At 40.2% G+C, this 14,780-nt stretch overlaps 1 protein-coding gene across 1 annotated transcript in view; it reads left to right on the forward strand.

The window, feature by feature from the left end:
• Positions 1 to 556: 556 nt before the first annotated feature.
• The window catches only part of LOC124287468 (transmembrane protein 26-like), a 59,924-nt gene continuing 45,700 nt past the window's right edge, over positions 557 to 14,780 (forward strand). The window contains exon 1 of the mRNA XM_046724024.1: positions 557 to 1,219. Within this exon, the coding sequence (XP_046579980.1) occupies positions 1,029 to 1,219 (191 nt within the window). The 5' untranslated portion in view covers positions 557 to 1,028. The remainder of the gene's footprint in view (positions 1,220 to 14,780) is intronic.

A 14,780-nucleotide genomic window follows, 5' to 3' on the forward strand; every position in this document is an offset into this window, starting at 1 on the left:
GAAACAAACTGTTATTGAATGATCTGTTAATCTACGAGGCATCGTTGATTGTTTGTGGCGCTCGTCCTTTTAAGACGTTTCAACTCATTTTGAAAGCCAAGATTGGAATAATAGATTAACCGTCATATCACTGTACACGTCACATCACGACTGCAAGAAGGTTGGTCCTTATTAGACAGTCGTTGTTCGTTGTGGTGCAAATGTTCCAAAGCCAAATATAGAATAGAGAACGAACGAGAACAACGCTTCTAAGGCGACGTGGTCTTCGGATGACACCAGCTGACATCATTCACGTGACACTTGTGTATTTGCAACAACGTGATTAACGACCATTGCGGCCGTAGGGTGTACCTGTGTAGAAAAAAAGCGTTTCGTTGTTCATCGAGCCCCGCTACTTTAAAGGACTTTGGTTGTACGGATTGTTGCTGTGAAGCGGTGAACGTCATTTCACGTAATCTTCATCGATAACAAGGATATAGCAGTGAGGATCCAGGCTTTATGCAGTGTTGTGAACTTTTAGTGTTGAACACAACTACGGGAACTGTACGGTTTGTACACAAATACCGATCTGTTCAACTCCAGTATCTACAGACAACATCGCACTATAAAGACAAGCAGTATTCATGCAAACGTTGGATAGCGGAGCTCAGGTGATACTGCTGAACAAAGGGTCATCGTTGTCCAAAATTGACCAAAAGTGAACGTAGAGACCTCTATTGTGTCCAATGTCCAAGGACTAATTTGGATCATAGTGTCAAACTCCTTGAAACAAACCACCTTGTTCAAACATTTAAAAAACTGGACCAGGAGTTCAACGATTGGTTGAAGAAGGGTAACAGTGAAAGGAAGGTAACAGTTATCAGGAATAGTCAGAAAAGGAAATAAGTGTTGATTCCAGTTGAAATTATTTTGAATAACGTGACGCCATCAAAACTGAAGAGGATTAACAAGCGAAATTTGTGACCGGAAGTGTGAAAGAGACGGGAGTTCAGTCAGTTTACTGCAAGGATACCACCATCTGACCAGCGATGCGACTCTTGACCATTGTCCGCGCCCTGCTGGTGAGGCTGTTGTTCGCCACCCATGGCTTCATCGCCATCTGGAGACTGTACATGGTAAAGGGGAAGATATGGTGCTGGTACCTGTCTGCGGCTCTGGCTGGTCTGTTGATTGAGACCATTGTTACCCTATGCAAGAAGAAGGGCAAGGAATGGAAATGGTAAGTAGTAACACTGTATAATTGTAGCATTTCTTTAATTCTTCAAGGATTTATAACCATTGGCCCGTCTGGGTCATAATGACATTTTGTTTTGTTTTCTAGAAAAGTGGTCATAATGTATATCTTCACCTGCTTTTAGTTGTCACACCATTTAATTGGACGCACTGATCATAGCGATTATCTCCCAATGAGGTGAAAACATGGAGCGTTATTGGCAGGTGCTATATAAGGGACCGGTCATTTCATATTCAAAATAGGGCTGGGATCTGTGTTAGAAACAGATTGTATTCAGTGCTTCGCGATTTACAGTTTGTTTCCAGTGATAGAAGGCTAAAAATTGTTTCAGGAAACCCACACATTGTGTGGAAAACCTCAATTATTTTTTACCTGTTTCTTTCTGGAAGTTTTATTCAATGTTTATTAAAAAGCAGAATATGTTTTTCACATTTCATGTGTATAACTAAGAAACACAACATTTTTTAAATAACAAATCTTCATTTCTTTGAAAAAATTTTTCAGAAGAAAACCCCCAGACCCCACCCTTTATAGTAAATGGTTTGACCTTAATCCCCTTTTCCGGGACATCTACTTCATCACATGAGACAAGGTGCCCGTTTACTCGGAGACTGTGTCACTCGTATTAGCGACCATGTAATGCATTATCGACCGGTCGATATCTAACTGTTTCTGATCTGCTTTGACAATGCTGTATTCCGCTCCATGATGCCAGCGCACTGGGTGATAATGTCGCCCCTAGTGTAATGATCCGTATCTTCTTGTGCTGCACTGACTATATGAGACTTGGATATATAGTGATGTAAGAATGTGTTTAGTCCTATGGCTGACTTCGGCGCTGGTAGGGTTGGAGGTGTTAATCTGATGTCAGATTGGTTTCCAAGCATGAATGTCTCTTGGCAAAATCTACGCCCTATAAATGGACATGTGTTATATTTCTGACAATAACGCCTTTAGTTATTATCGTTACATTTCTGCTTAAGTTGAATAGGATTTCTGAGAGTTATCTTAATACCTCCCTTACGAGGGTTTGTTTTGATATGCGTATTTTATTCATTCTAAGTGATTAAATATGTGTAGTGTACATTTTATCATCCAAAACTGTGTTATCGCTTGTGTGAGATCAAACGACATCTCCTAAGAGATATCGTTTTGACAGTAGATTTTGTGCAATACGCTGACAATGCTATGACGTCATGAGCTTGATGACGTCACAGTGCTATGATATCGCTGCACTGCAAGTCTAATGGGAGAACTGTGTTTAGAGATTTTTCATTTTTCATTGAAAACTAATGAAGACTGATTTGTGATGATAAATAGAATCTCACCCTCGTGTCTACTGATATCAAATATATCAACACTCGTTGATAAAAGTAAAAGTATCCTCGGCAAGCCTCGGATATTTGTAACTTTATCAACTCGTTGTGATATATTTGATATCAAAAGACACTCGGGTGGTATTCTCTATGTCTGTGTACTGATGACTAGCAGGGATTAGTACACGTGCACACAACACTGTTCTCCGGCCATCTGCTGTGTATATTGTTCCCTGTCAGATGAAACAACATTTAAACATGTCATATACAATGTGTGTGACATATTGTATCAGGTTTGGTTGTCGACATGATTGATGATTAAATGGTTATCGCAGCATTTTATCATGCATTATTGGCATTGAAATTGAAAGGAAATATGTGATGTATTACGTTCGCCGATAACATGATTGGCTTTTAATCCCTGTGCTGATTATGTTCTTGACACATCGCACGTGTGACAAATCCATTGGACATCGTTCACGGTTAACTTTCAGTTTCAACAGATAAATTCGTTAAGAAGGTCTATGCAACACAACCACAACAAAAGTAACACGAAACGTGCGTTACATTTTACAGTACATAATTAATTCGTATTTCTAAGTGTTTGTTACAACAAGGGTCCACACTGACGAGTATAAACATTTTGGTGGGTACAAGTGGATGAAATAACGAACACCCTAACCACAAGTGTTCTGATAAACGAGAGTCCGTAATGACGAGAATATGAAGAAATGAGTGTCGGAGGAACGAAAGCACAGTAATAACGTTGTTGTACCGTTATGATAGTCTGGTTTTCTGAGTAGGCTGCGTTGCGCTGCAATTTTTGCGCAGCGCAATCTACCTAGGGATCCATACTGATGTCATGTAACTGTAAACCATCGAGTATACAGTAAAGTACATTGCGATACTGAGTTGGAGATCTCGAGGGAGCATCGCTGGCGGATTCCTACCACAATATGTAGCTGTGTTTTTTGGAAGTAAGCCATGCGTGCTAACGATTCCCGTGCCACCTAACCATCTATAATTGTTACGATTTCGTTGGGAATGAGGCGGTAATGAGTTAGCGTGTTGGTTCTTCTGTCATCACCTCCAACTATCTAGCAAACAATGCACTGAGTGAGTGGAGGAGGAAGTAAACAGACGAGGTGAAGGAAACGAATCGGATGATAGTTACAGTGATGAGAAAGAGGATTACAACGACGATGCCGTTAGTTATGGTACTAAGTTTGTGATAACAATGGTGATGATGGTGGCGATGATAGTACTAATGCCGGCGATGGTAGCGACATTGTTTGTAATGATGATGATTGATGATGACGATGTTGATGATGATGGTGGTGATGATGATGATGATGATGATTTGATGATGATTGATGACGATGACGACACTTGTGATCATGATGGCGATGATTTTGATAATGAAGACGATGGTAGCGCTGTCGATGAAAATAACAATTATCAGGATAACGATGATGACGACGATATAACGATTACGATTGTGGTGATGATGACAGTGATGATACCGAAGAGGAACGCGAAGTTGTCGATCAAGTATCCACAATGACATTATCCCATCATAAGCGATACTCCACTGTTTCGTTACTTTTTTCTCATAAATATCCCCAAACCAGCAGCCCTCCCAGCACAGAACCGTAACACCATAGCAAATTACCCGTATAAATACACCCTGTAGAAAACCAAGTTCTGCTAGTAATAACACGCCTTGCTTCTATACGAAGACGCTCACAACTGTGGGATAATCAGACAACTATGTCTAACACACATTCATCGTGCAAAGTAATTTTCTTTACTTTATAAGTATCACGAAGGCATGAATGTGCCAGTGAATATTCTGTTGTCTGTAATAGCAAATAAAACAACATTTTCCTGATGAAACCTGAGTGAGTGAGTGAGTGAGTGAGTGAGATTAGTTTTACGCCGCTTTAGGCAATATTCCAGCAATATCACAGCGGGGGACACCAGAATGGGCTTCTAGGCTACCCACCGCCCCGATGAAACCAGAGTCGTTACACGTTTTTCAATGCACACGGTTGTATAACATTAAAGGTTACTTACTCGGCTCACTTCAGTTGTAATTATAGAAAATGGGGTAATATGTTTACGGCTTATTTTGTCATAAATTACATGCGATCAGTTAACACGTTGTTCACAGATGATAAAGCCATCACAGTGTGTGACCTTCATCAACGATTCCGATTTAAGAAATATCTCGAATACTTCTTGGGCTAAGAGAAAACGCATTGGCCATGTTAGATATATTTATTTCAGTTTACAAGCATTTACTGGTATGACCTTCCATTTTCAGAAAAAGGAATAACGTGAGGGTGTGTGGGCTTCGTTCTACGTCATAATAGCTTTTTCTGCACTTTAAAATATACTGTGTTTCCGTGTTCCGTAGATTGTGGTGTGATGCTAACAGATGTTTTGTTTTTTTGTTTGTTTGTTTTGTCTGTTGTTTAACGCCGCAATATTCCAGCTATATGGCGGCGGTCTGTAAATAATCGAGTCTGGAACAGACAATCCAGTGATCAACAGCATGAGCATCAACCTGCGCGATTAGTATACAATGATATGTTTCAACCCAATCAGAGAGTCTGACCACCCGATCCCATTAGTCGCCTCTTACGACAAGCAGGGGTTGCTGAAAATCAATTCAAACCCGTACCTTCACGGGTACCTAATAGATGACTTTGTAGACACAAACCTTTTGGTTTCAGTCCCTCTTCCATATATCGCAATGTGTGAAGCCCATTTCTGGTGTCCCCCGTCGTGATATTGCTGGAATATTGCTAAAAGCGGCGTGAAACTAAACTCACTCACTCACTCATATATCGTCTATGGTTAAAAGTCTTTCTTCGAAACACATTTTGGGTTGTAGAGTTGCGCCCCTTAGGTGAAGGAATTTCCGCTCGCTGGTCGTTGGCTGGAATTCAGATTCGACCAGATAACGATTCTTGGTTCAGCCGTATCATAACTATGAACTAAGATTTATACAACATGGTTAAAGTTTGATATGTAAAAAAACTTTCCTCAACAAACTGTCATATATCACAAACACAACTCATTCCCTCACACGTCACACATTTCAAATCAGATCAATCTATGATAGTAATCATAGCGATGTAGAGCACTTCAAGGTGGCCCCGCAGGTAAAGCGTCCGCTTAAATCACAGACGATGCTGGTTACATTCCGAAATCAAGCACAATGTAATCTTATTCTCGACGATAGAGTTTCAAAATGGAGTTTGTTCAGCTAGCCGAAGGTCTGTGTTAGTTTTCTCAAACTAACAATCTTTCTCGGTATCCGTTCTCGGTATCTGTTCTGGGTTTCCCTAACCGCGATACTATTGAATGTTGTTCAAATTGGAGCAAAAACCTAACTCACACATAAAATTACTCTAGATTGCATAATGCTACTTTGAGTTATTCAAATGATCGGTTAAAATCAGACCTTACATTCTTTGCGTCCTAAATGGAAAATCCAGGTTGGAATCGGTCTTCGGCAACCTCTGCTTGTAAGAGGCAACCAATGAGCTCGCTGACTTGGCGAAACGCGATATTTGATCCAAAAAATGTAGATGGGTGATGTCTTGGTTTGGTTGGTTGGTTGTTGCACGTCGCACTCAGCAATATTCCAGCTATATGGCGGCGGTCTGTAAATAATGGGGTCTGGACCAGACAATCCAGTGATCAACAGCATGAGCATCGACCGACGCAATTTGGATACGATGACATAAGTCAGCGAGCCTGACCACCCGATCCCATTAGTCGCCTCTTACGACAAGCATAGACGCCTTTTGTGGCAAGCATGGGTTGCTGAAGACCTATTCTACCCCGGATCTTCACGGGTCTATATTTAGTATAACGATAAAGGACAACGAAAACTGTTAGGAATGAAAAATCGAGTTTCGTAGCTTATAAAAATTTACGGAATAATGTACAATAATTAAATGCTTGGGGAAAACAATTAATTATGTAGAATCGACCTGTGGTATATTCCGGCATGAGCAGTTCATTAGTATCAGTATCTGGTATCAAGCCAATGGTGACATCGTCAGTTTATAAGCCAATGAGGAATTTAAATAACATTACAATTCAATATTTTATTATCCAGGTTAATATCGATCTATCGATCTTCCGTCATAAATTATTCAGAGTGGTTTTGCTGCCATACTATTGCCCTTGTGTCAAAAGCTCAGTGTGAAATGCGCTCAATAGGCCTGTCCTGGCAAGCTTTAGAAAACCGACAACAAACAGATACTGGAAACCATTATTGAAATTTAATGGTAGTTAATTGAATTTTAAATGTTTATGAGTAACACAATTGACTGGTATTAGACAAGAATGCCACGCAGACGTATCAAACTCGTCACGTGATGTTTTCACAACATGAACATGTCCTGCATACATCTACAGATCTGTAACATATGACGTTACAAGTGTGCAGCTGCGCATGAACCAAGAAAAACAGTCAGTATGTCCATAGCAAGAGAATAACCAGTTTCGACTGTCCGCCAAACAAATTCCACTATGTCTAAAGGGGAACGAGGAGGTAAAAAGTAAAAAAAAATTATCACTGAAAATCAGCGATAACGCAAGGTGTTCGAGAAAACGGAAAAACATCTATGATAACCTTTATGCCCAGTCTGTCTTTCAGTCCCAGAATAGCATTATTTTCCCTTTCTGCAATTCTAAAGTCTAAATTCCCGCAGGTTCTGAATTCACACCGGGACTCCTTTTCAATTTAAAAATTCCGAAATTCCAGAAATTATAAACTTGTCACCCATCTAATTACTCTCCGCCGCCATCCTTGCTTAACAGGCATACTACACAGTAAAGACCCGGGATAGAATTGGTCTTCAGTAACCCAGGTTCAGTATGTTCACAAAGCAATGATGAAGAACTGTGTGAAATCTAAGGTGAAATGATTTCTTCCAGTATGTTCGACACTATTGACGATACCAAAATAAAATACCTAAGGAAATTATTTGTATCATTACACATATATTTAATTATTTTCGTTAATACCAGAATTGAGGTTGAATAGTTGAACAGTTTTAGACGAAATTGTGTACTGTAAAATATTTTGTTATGTACATGAAATAATTTCATGGAGGTTTATCCTCAAAGTCTTTAACCAATATAGCGAATTCCTCTCCAGAACACAGCTTGGGTCAGTGACGTTTGGAAACTGGATACACACTTCAACCATTGTTTTAAAGAAAACAGATATACTACTCCAAATTAAATTCACTCCAACAAATATCAGTGCGTATTTGTATAACCCCAAATAGACGTCGTTATCTGTATTAAGATAAAGGTAACGTTAATGTAATTGGTTCAGTTCAGGAAACGGTTGAGAGAGATCTCAGTTTTGTTCGTTTATATGGTTTGTTTGTGTTTTGTTTATCATCCAGCAATATTCCAGGTAGAGTCTGTAAATAATCGAGTCTAGACCAGACAATCCAGTATTTGAAACAATGAGCATTGATCTACGTAACTGAGTCATAATGACATGTGTCAACCACGTCAGCAATCCTGACCACCCGATGCCCTTAGTTGTTCCTTACCGCAAGCTTTGGTTGCTGAAGACCAATTCTAACCCGGATGTTCGCGGGTAAAGGAATCTCAGTATTTGCTTCACAGTCGATGGGATGACGTCACACACGACCCTGGTTCTATTAACGACCATACAGTCTGATAATGTTTTCAGGAGTGTTCATAGGAAATACGTGGCGAGGTTATGAGATAATGACTTGTTATTTCAGGGGAAGGGTGCATACTCCCATGATACACTGCATATCATCTGATGTTAACGTGTTTATGACAAAACCAGTTAAGCTACAGAAACCAGACACATTCCTCGATATAAATTGGCTTGTTAGACTAATGCTGTTTGTTTTAATGTTTGACACCCACTCAATGTTCCTGCTACTTGAAGACAGCCTGTAAATGGTCGAGTAACATAAGGTTATTTACACACCTAGTGCGTTTCTGGTGTTTTATTTTTGGGGTGTAATTGAACATAAACCATGAAAAGTAAAACACAATAGTTTCAAGTTATTATGCACTGTATCTATATCATATATAACTTCTAGAATTGATGTAGCATAGAGGGTAGGTTAGAGGTTAACCTTGAGGTTAAAGCGGTTGCTCGTCACTGAAGACCAAAGTTTGATTCCCAATGTGTAGTCCCCTTTCTAGTACCCCTGCCATGATATTACCGGGATATTGCTAAAGGTGGCGTAAAACCCAACTCACTCACTCACTCCAGACCCGTGAAGATCCGTGTTAGAATGTGATCTTCAGTAACCCATACTTGTCGTAAGAGGCGACTAACGGGACCGGGTTGTCAGTCTCGCTGACTTGGCTGACACATGTCATCGGTTCCCAATTGTGTAGATCGATGCTCATGCTGTTGATCACTGGTTTGTCTGGTCCAGACTCGATTATTTACAGACCGCCTCCATATAGTTGGGATATTGCTGAGTGCTGACGCACTCACTCCAGACCTGGAACATTCTCTAACAGATTTTTAAAAATAATGCAATACACATTGCATTCTTGCATTCTAAAAAATAGTTGAAATTTATGAAAATCGTCATGATTATATCATGCATCAAACTATGTCACTCTAATTGGTAAACGGAAGTGCAAGCTAATTAGTTATATTCGTTTATCATATACCTCTTTATTAATGTCACAATCCTGTGTCACGTGACACAAGGATAACATTCTGATTGGTGCAACACCGATGGGACTTTCGTTGGCAAGACAGGAGTGTTCCAACGCCTATTAATCATCTGGAATGATTAACAGTGGGACTCTGTATAATTGGACACTGAGACTATGATTTCAAACAGTGCACTCCGTGATATCTGTTAATAGAAAAAACACTCCATGACTCATCTTGATTTAAACGCTTATTACGGATCACGTGATTACACAGCTAGGATTTCAATCGCCGGAGCACATTCCTAGTAAGAGTGTAGGTCAATAACAATTTATTCTTGTAAGGGTGACTTGGTCTGTCCCTCAACCACATTGTTTTTACTTCTGTGCACTAACGCCCTGAATGAAGAAAGTCTAGATTTTCCTCAGGTTCAGTCTCCCATCTCACTAAGTCCCTTTTCAGTTTAAATGGAGTCATCTGTTTTTCTCAGAGCTGTATATTTTCAGAGACTAAACGTTAGTCTAGGGGTGACTATAAGCATCAATTGGTCAGCTTAGTGCCATAGTTGTCTGCACGTCGTCGTATCCCCATTTGCTGTGATCGATGCTCATGACGTCAATCACTCGCCTGTCTCCGCCAGACTCGGTTATTCCAGATCGATCTCACATACCAGGAACATTGTGTACTTGCTGGTCAGGCTGTTATCGTGACTTGCTTGTTGTGCCTGTCGGTTCTTTTAAAGCTGTAGGGGGCGGTGGGGTAGCCTAGTGGTTAAAGCGTTGGCTCGTCACGCCGAAGACCCGGGTTCGATTTCCCCACATGGGCACAATGTGTTAAGCCCATTTCTAGTGTCCCCCGCCGTGATATTGCTGGAATATTGCTAAAAGCGGCGTAAAACTAAACTCAGTCAGTCAGTCAGTTTTAAAGCTGTAGCTATTTTGTTTATTCTGAGGATCTGAAACAAATAGTGTGCAGTATACAACCCTGTGCACATAAAAGAACCCGATGGAAGGTGACCAGATGGTGGCCACACGAACACGTGCAGACACCTAGTTGCGGGTATAGTACAGTGCAGTATCACTGGACACAATACTGTGACAATGTGTCCCAGTTCACCCAGCTGCATATGGGTACCTTGTGAGGATGAGTCTGTGTGATAACTCGCTGCGCTTAACAGGCTGCATGAGTTGAATACTCCCCAGGGAGTTGAGCTGGTTAAAATGAATGCCAGAAAAAAGACATCCGTTGATCAAGGGAACACTCCAGTGCCTTGAACATGCACTTGTTGCGTGGATATGTGCGCTATATAAATATCTTATAATAATAGAATTATGCTTTCAACATAAGGTATGATTACTGTATTTTGGAAGCGGATATAAACGGTCTGATCAGACTCCAAAATAAGAAAGGTATTGGATAATAGTAACGCTAGTGAGTATTCTGTATCATGTCATTTCTGAGTGCCATGGCAACTGGGCCCTAAAACGTGTACAATTGATGGAGGTTCCGTTTGCAAATATCGGTATTTCCGAATCTAGGCAAGAATAGACTTACGCCGAATCCTACGTCTGGTTGACGCAAGAACCCGTATCTACCTCATTTTGACTGAGCGGCCAAAGTTCAAGTGACCCGACCTTCTATTGGCACAGAGATGTATACGTACCTCATTGGAGACGCAGTTCTAATATTATTGAGATGGTGCCTACGAACTTGCGTTATTAACAGTAACACCTTGTTGAGCATTCACATTCGAATTTCAACGTCATCCCAGCTATGTTTCCTGTTTGTGAAGGATGGTTTGGGAAACATGACAGCTAGGGGGACAGTGAGTGTATGTGTAATTCAATTATCAGAGCAATGTGGGGCGGTGGGGTAGCCTTGTGGTTAAAGCGTTAGCGCGGGACGCCAAGACCGTGGTTCCATTTCCCTAACGGGTATAATGTGTGATTGTGAAGCCCATTTCTGGTGTTCACCGTCGTAATATTGGAATATTGCTTTAAGCGGTGTAAAACCACACTCCCTTACCCCAAAAACATGTTTTTTCACAAAATACGACGTGAATCTAAACACATCTGTCACTGAAGACTTATATCCTCTGTCACTCTCTTCCGTTCGTGGGCGGTGGGGTAGCCTAGTGGTTAAAGCGTTGGCTCGTCACGCCGAAGACCCGGGTTCGATTCCCCACACGGGCACAATGTGTTAAGCCCATTTCTGGTGTCCCCCGCTGTGATATTGCTGGAATAATGCTAAAAGCGGCGTAAAACTAAACTCAGTCAGTCAGTCTTCCGTTCGTGAAAGAATACCCCTCTCCATAACCTACCAGTAAAATCTGAAAAATGTTTTTTCATCAGGAAATAATTAGCCTACCAAATTTCCACAGATGGCTTTGTCGACATAGTTCTGTATATTGATAAAGGACGGTAATTCCTCAGATTCTCTATACATCAGAGGGCGTATTGCACTCTATAACTTCGGGACTATGATGCCCCTTGACTTCGATATCTGCCTCTTTAAGACAGTTCGTATTTTATGAAAACAAAATATTTATTCTACAAAATTCTGGAAACAATCACACCCAACTTTAGTATTCGTAGAACTATTCAAAAGTTTTATATTTAATCTGGAAATGGTCTTTAAATTAGTGTCTAAAATAATAACTTGTTTGTTTTTGGAGTGTCAAATACCAAAAACGTTTAGCCACCTGTTGTAGCGGTGGCTTAAGGAGCTGGATGATTGCATCAACACCGTTACGAAGTATCTCACTGACAGGATTGTCGTTCTAAGAAACATACTTATGTCAGCAACTTGGGAATCTCGGGACGAGCTGTGGGTTCTTCTCGTGTCCTGATATCAGTGGCAGTTGCTGCAAGAACTCAAGAGTAGTTTGATATGTATTACACAGGAAACGTGGCAGTGTTGATGGTGAGCTGTATGAAGCTCAAGAGTATTGGGATTTGATGGCACACCGGAGTCGTAATTCTCTCTGAGAAGTGAGTGAGTGAGTTGATGGGTGGTTGAGTGAGTGGTTGAGTGGTTGAGTGGTTGAGTGCACATTTATCCTTATTTTTCAATTTTGGTCAGCGTGAGCGTCATTAAGAAGTAAGAGCATAGTCAGTCACAATACGACATTAACAAGAGCAACGGTGTACCTAACCATTTTGTCACTATCATTAGTATTTTGTACTTGGGCCAGTGGCCTTTATGCCGAATAAAAAGTTGAAAACAAGAACAACGCGACATATTAGTTCTATATTACGATAACATTACATTAAAGTACATTAGGAAACACATACCTAAACAACAACTACTTTATGTTTAAGTACCTTTTTGACAACAGTTATATATTTAAATTACTAAATAACGACAATTATTAATCTAAGTTACTAAATAACGACGATTATATATCTAAGTTACTAAATAACGACAATTATATTTTAACTACCTTAATGACGATATATACCTATATATCTAAGTACCGTAATAACGACAAATTTATATTTAAGTACCTTAATAACGACATTTTTACTTTTTAGTTCCTAAGAGTGAGTGAGTTTGGTTTTACGCCGCTTTTAGCAATATTCCAGCAATATCACGGCCGGGGACACCAGAAATGCGGTTCACATAGTACCTAAGATGGCATATTTTATGTGTAAGTACCTTAATAACGATACGTATATATCCAAGTTCCTTAATAACGACAATTTTATATTTAAGCACCTTAATAACGACAATTTACTTTACCTAGAATGGCCAATTTTATGTGTATGTACCTTAATGACGACAAATACGGTTTGTACACACACCAGTCTCTGAAGTATCAATACAAACATTGATCACTTCCCCACAGGCCAACTTCAAGCACAGCCAGGGTACAACTAGTACGGCTCAAGTGCACGTACACGGTCAATTGCTTTCTCATACGGACGGACACGTGTAAACATGCCACACGCAGAGTAATCGAGAATACATCATTCGGAGCACACCGGTCAGAACCAGACCGATATACTGCTCCAGTCTCACAGTCCATGAACGCTATTATTTTCCCTTCCACGCAGCCCTTGAGTAATGCAAGCGTCCTAAATGAAGCAAGTCTAGATTTTTTTGTCAGGTTCATATTCTCCCACCTCACTAGGGCTCCTATTTTATCTAAAATAAATTCAATTAAAATTATATATTTTCTGAAAGTTTCAGTTTGCTGCTCGTGCACATGCGAACAGTTTCCCAGGACTTGACGGAACACGTGCTTGAATCCTTATTGCCATGACATAGTATTGAGGAGTCCATTTCCTTCCGCACCTTCCACAGAATTAAATAGGTACACAGATTAAAATACGTTTAACAGATTTCCACGATAACAAATCACTTGATTACAGGATGGGCTGGTGGAATGGGAGTCGCAGTATATTTTATGATTTATTATCACTTTATTGCAAGATGTAGATACATACATGTAGACGTGTGCCGCTTGTCTCGTGGATATATGCAGGTTGTTTATGTTAAGCGCGTTCGGATCACATGTCAGGTACTGGATTATTCTTTTCGTTTTGGCAGATGTAGATTTTAACGTTATTCTTATAAGTATGGGAAACCATCTTTCAATAGTTTATGTATAAAAAATGACTTGACACAAACCTTCCCATTGCCAGAAGAACTGTCCAATGTACGGCTGCATCATGTGCATGTGTTAATGCATCACTACAAATAGTGATGATATCAGGCCATCCGTCACAAACACATGCAAAGGTAAATCAATTATTCACCTAAAACACGGGAATATGTGGTACAGATGAAAACAGACAACTTCATCGGACACCATTTTGTCTCTGATGCGTGATATAAATATTCGTCCTGCACGTGTTTACAGTAAAACCTTTTCAGACCTTTACTCGGGTCTTGAAAACAACTTTTCAGCAAGGGACGGCATTTGAAATCTCCGAAAAAGGAGAATGCTCGATCGTTCCTCAAAAGTTGTGAATTGCAGGCAACTAAGGCTGGAGCGACTTCAAGGGAAGGTCGACCATTGGAAAGTTGAAGTTATCCCTCGTATCAAATGGTCTTGCTTCTGGTGTTCCCCGCCGTGATATTGCTGGTATATTGCTAAAAGCGGCGTAAACCATACTCACTCACTCAATCACTCATTTGAAGAGTGTGTTATTTCATATTACCTTACACGTGCCTTTCGTGCTTCGGCGTATCCTAAGCGTGACTAAAAAACCTGGGATTTAATCAGAAATAAAATATTTGCTCAAAACGCTATTAATCTTGCCTTTTACATTTGCTAACCGACGCCAGTATATCCGGATATTGGTAATGTGCTGTTTGATTTCGTTTTATTTCTGTTTGCTGTTATATCAACCTGCCATATTTCTTACGTCCTGAATCGTGTGAAAGAAATGGCCACTGTACGTGAAACTTTATCATTAACCTCACTTTCATCTCAGCCTTGGTATAAGCAAGGAGAAAGTCAATATTAAATTCCTTTCACGTCTTTCATCATGGCCATCGTTAACGACATTTAAAGTCAATGGTCGGAAGG

Source organism: Haliotis rubra, unplaced genomic scaffold, assembly GCF_003918875.1.
Source record: "Haliotis rubra isolate DU_JTF1 unplaced genomic scaffold, ASM391887v1 Scf400, whole genome shotgun sequence".
Taxonomy (NCBI): domain Eukaryota; kingdom Metazoa; phylum Mollusca; class Gastropoda; order Lepetellida; family Haliotidae; genus Haliotis; species Haliotis rubra.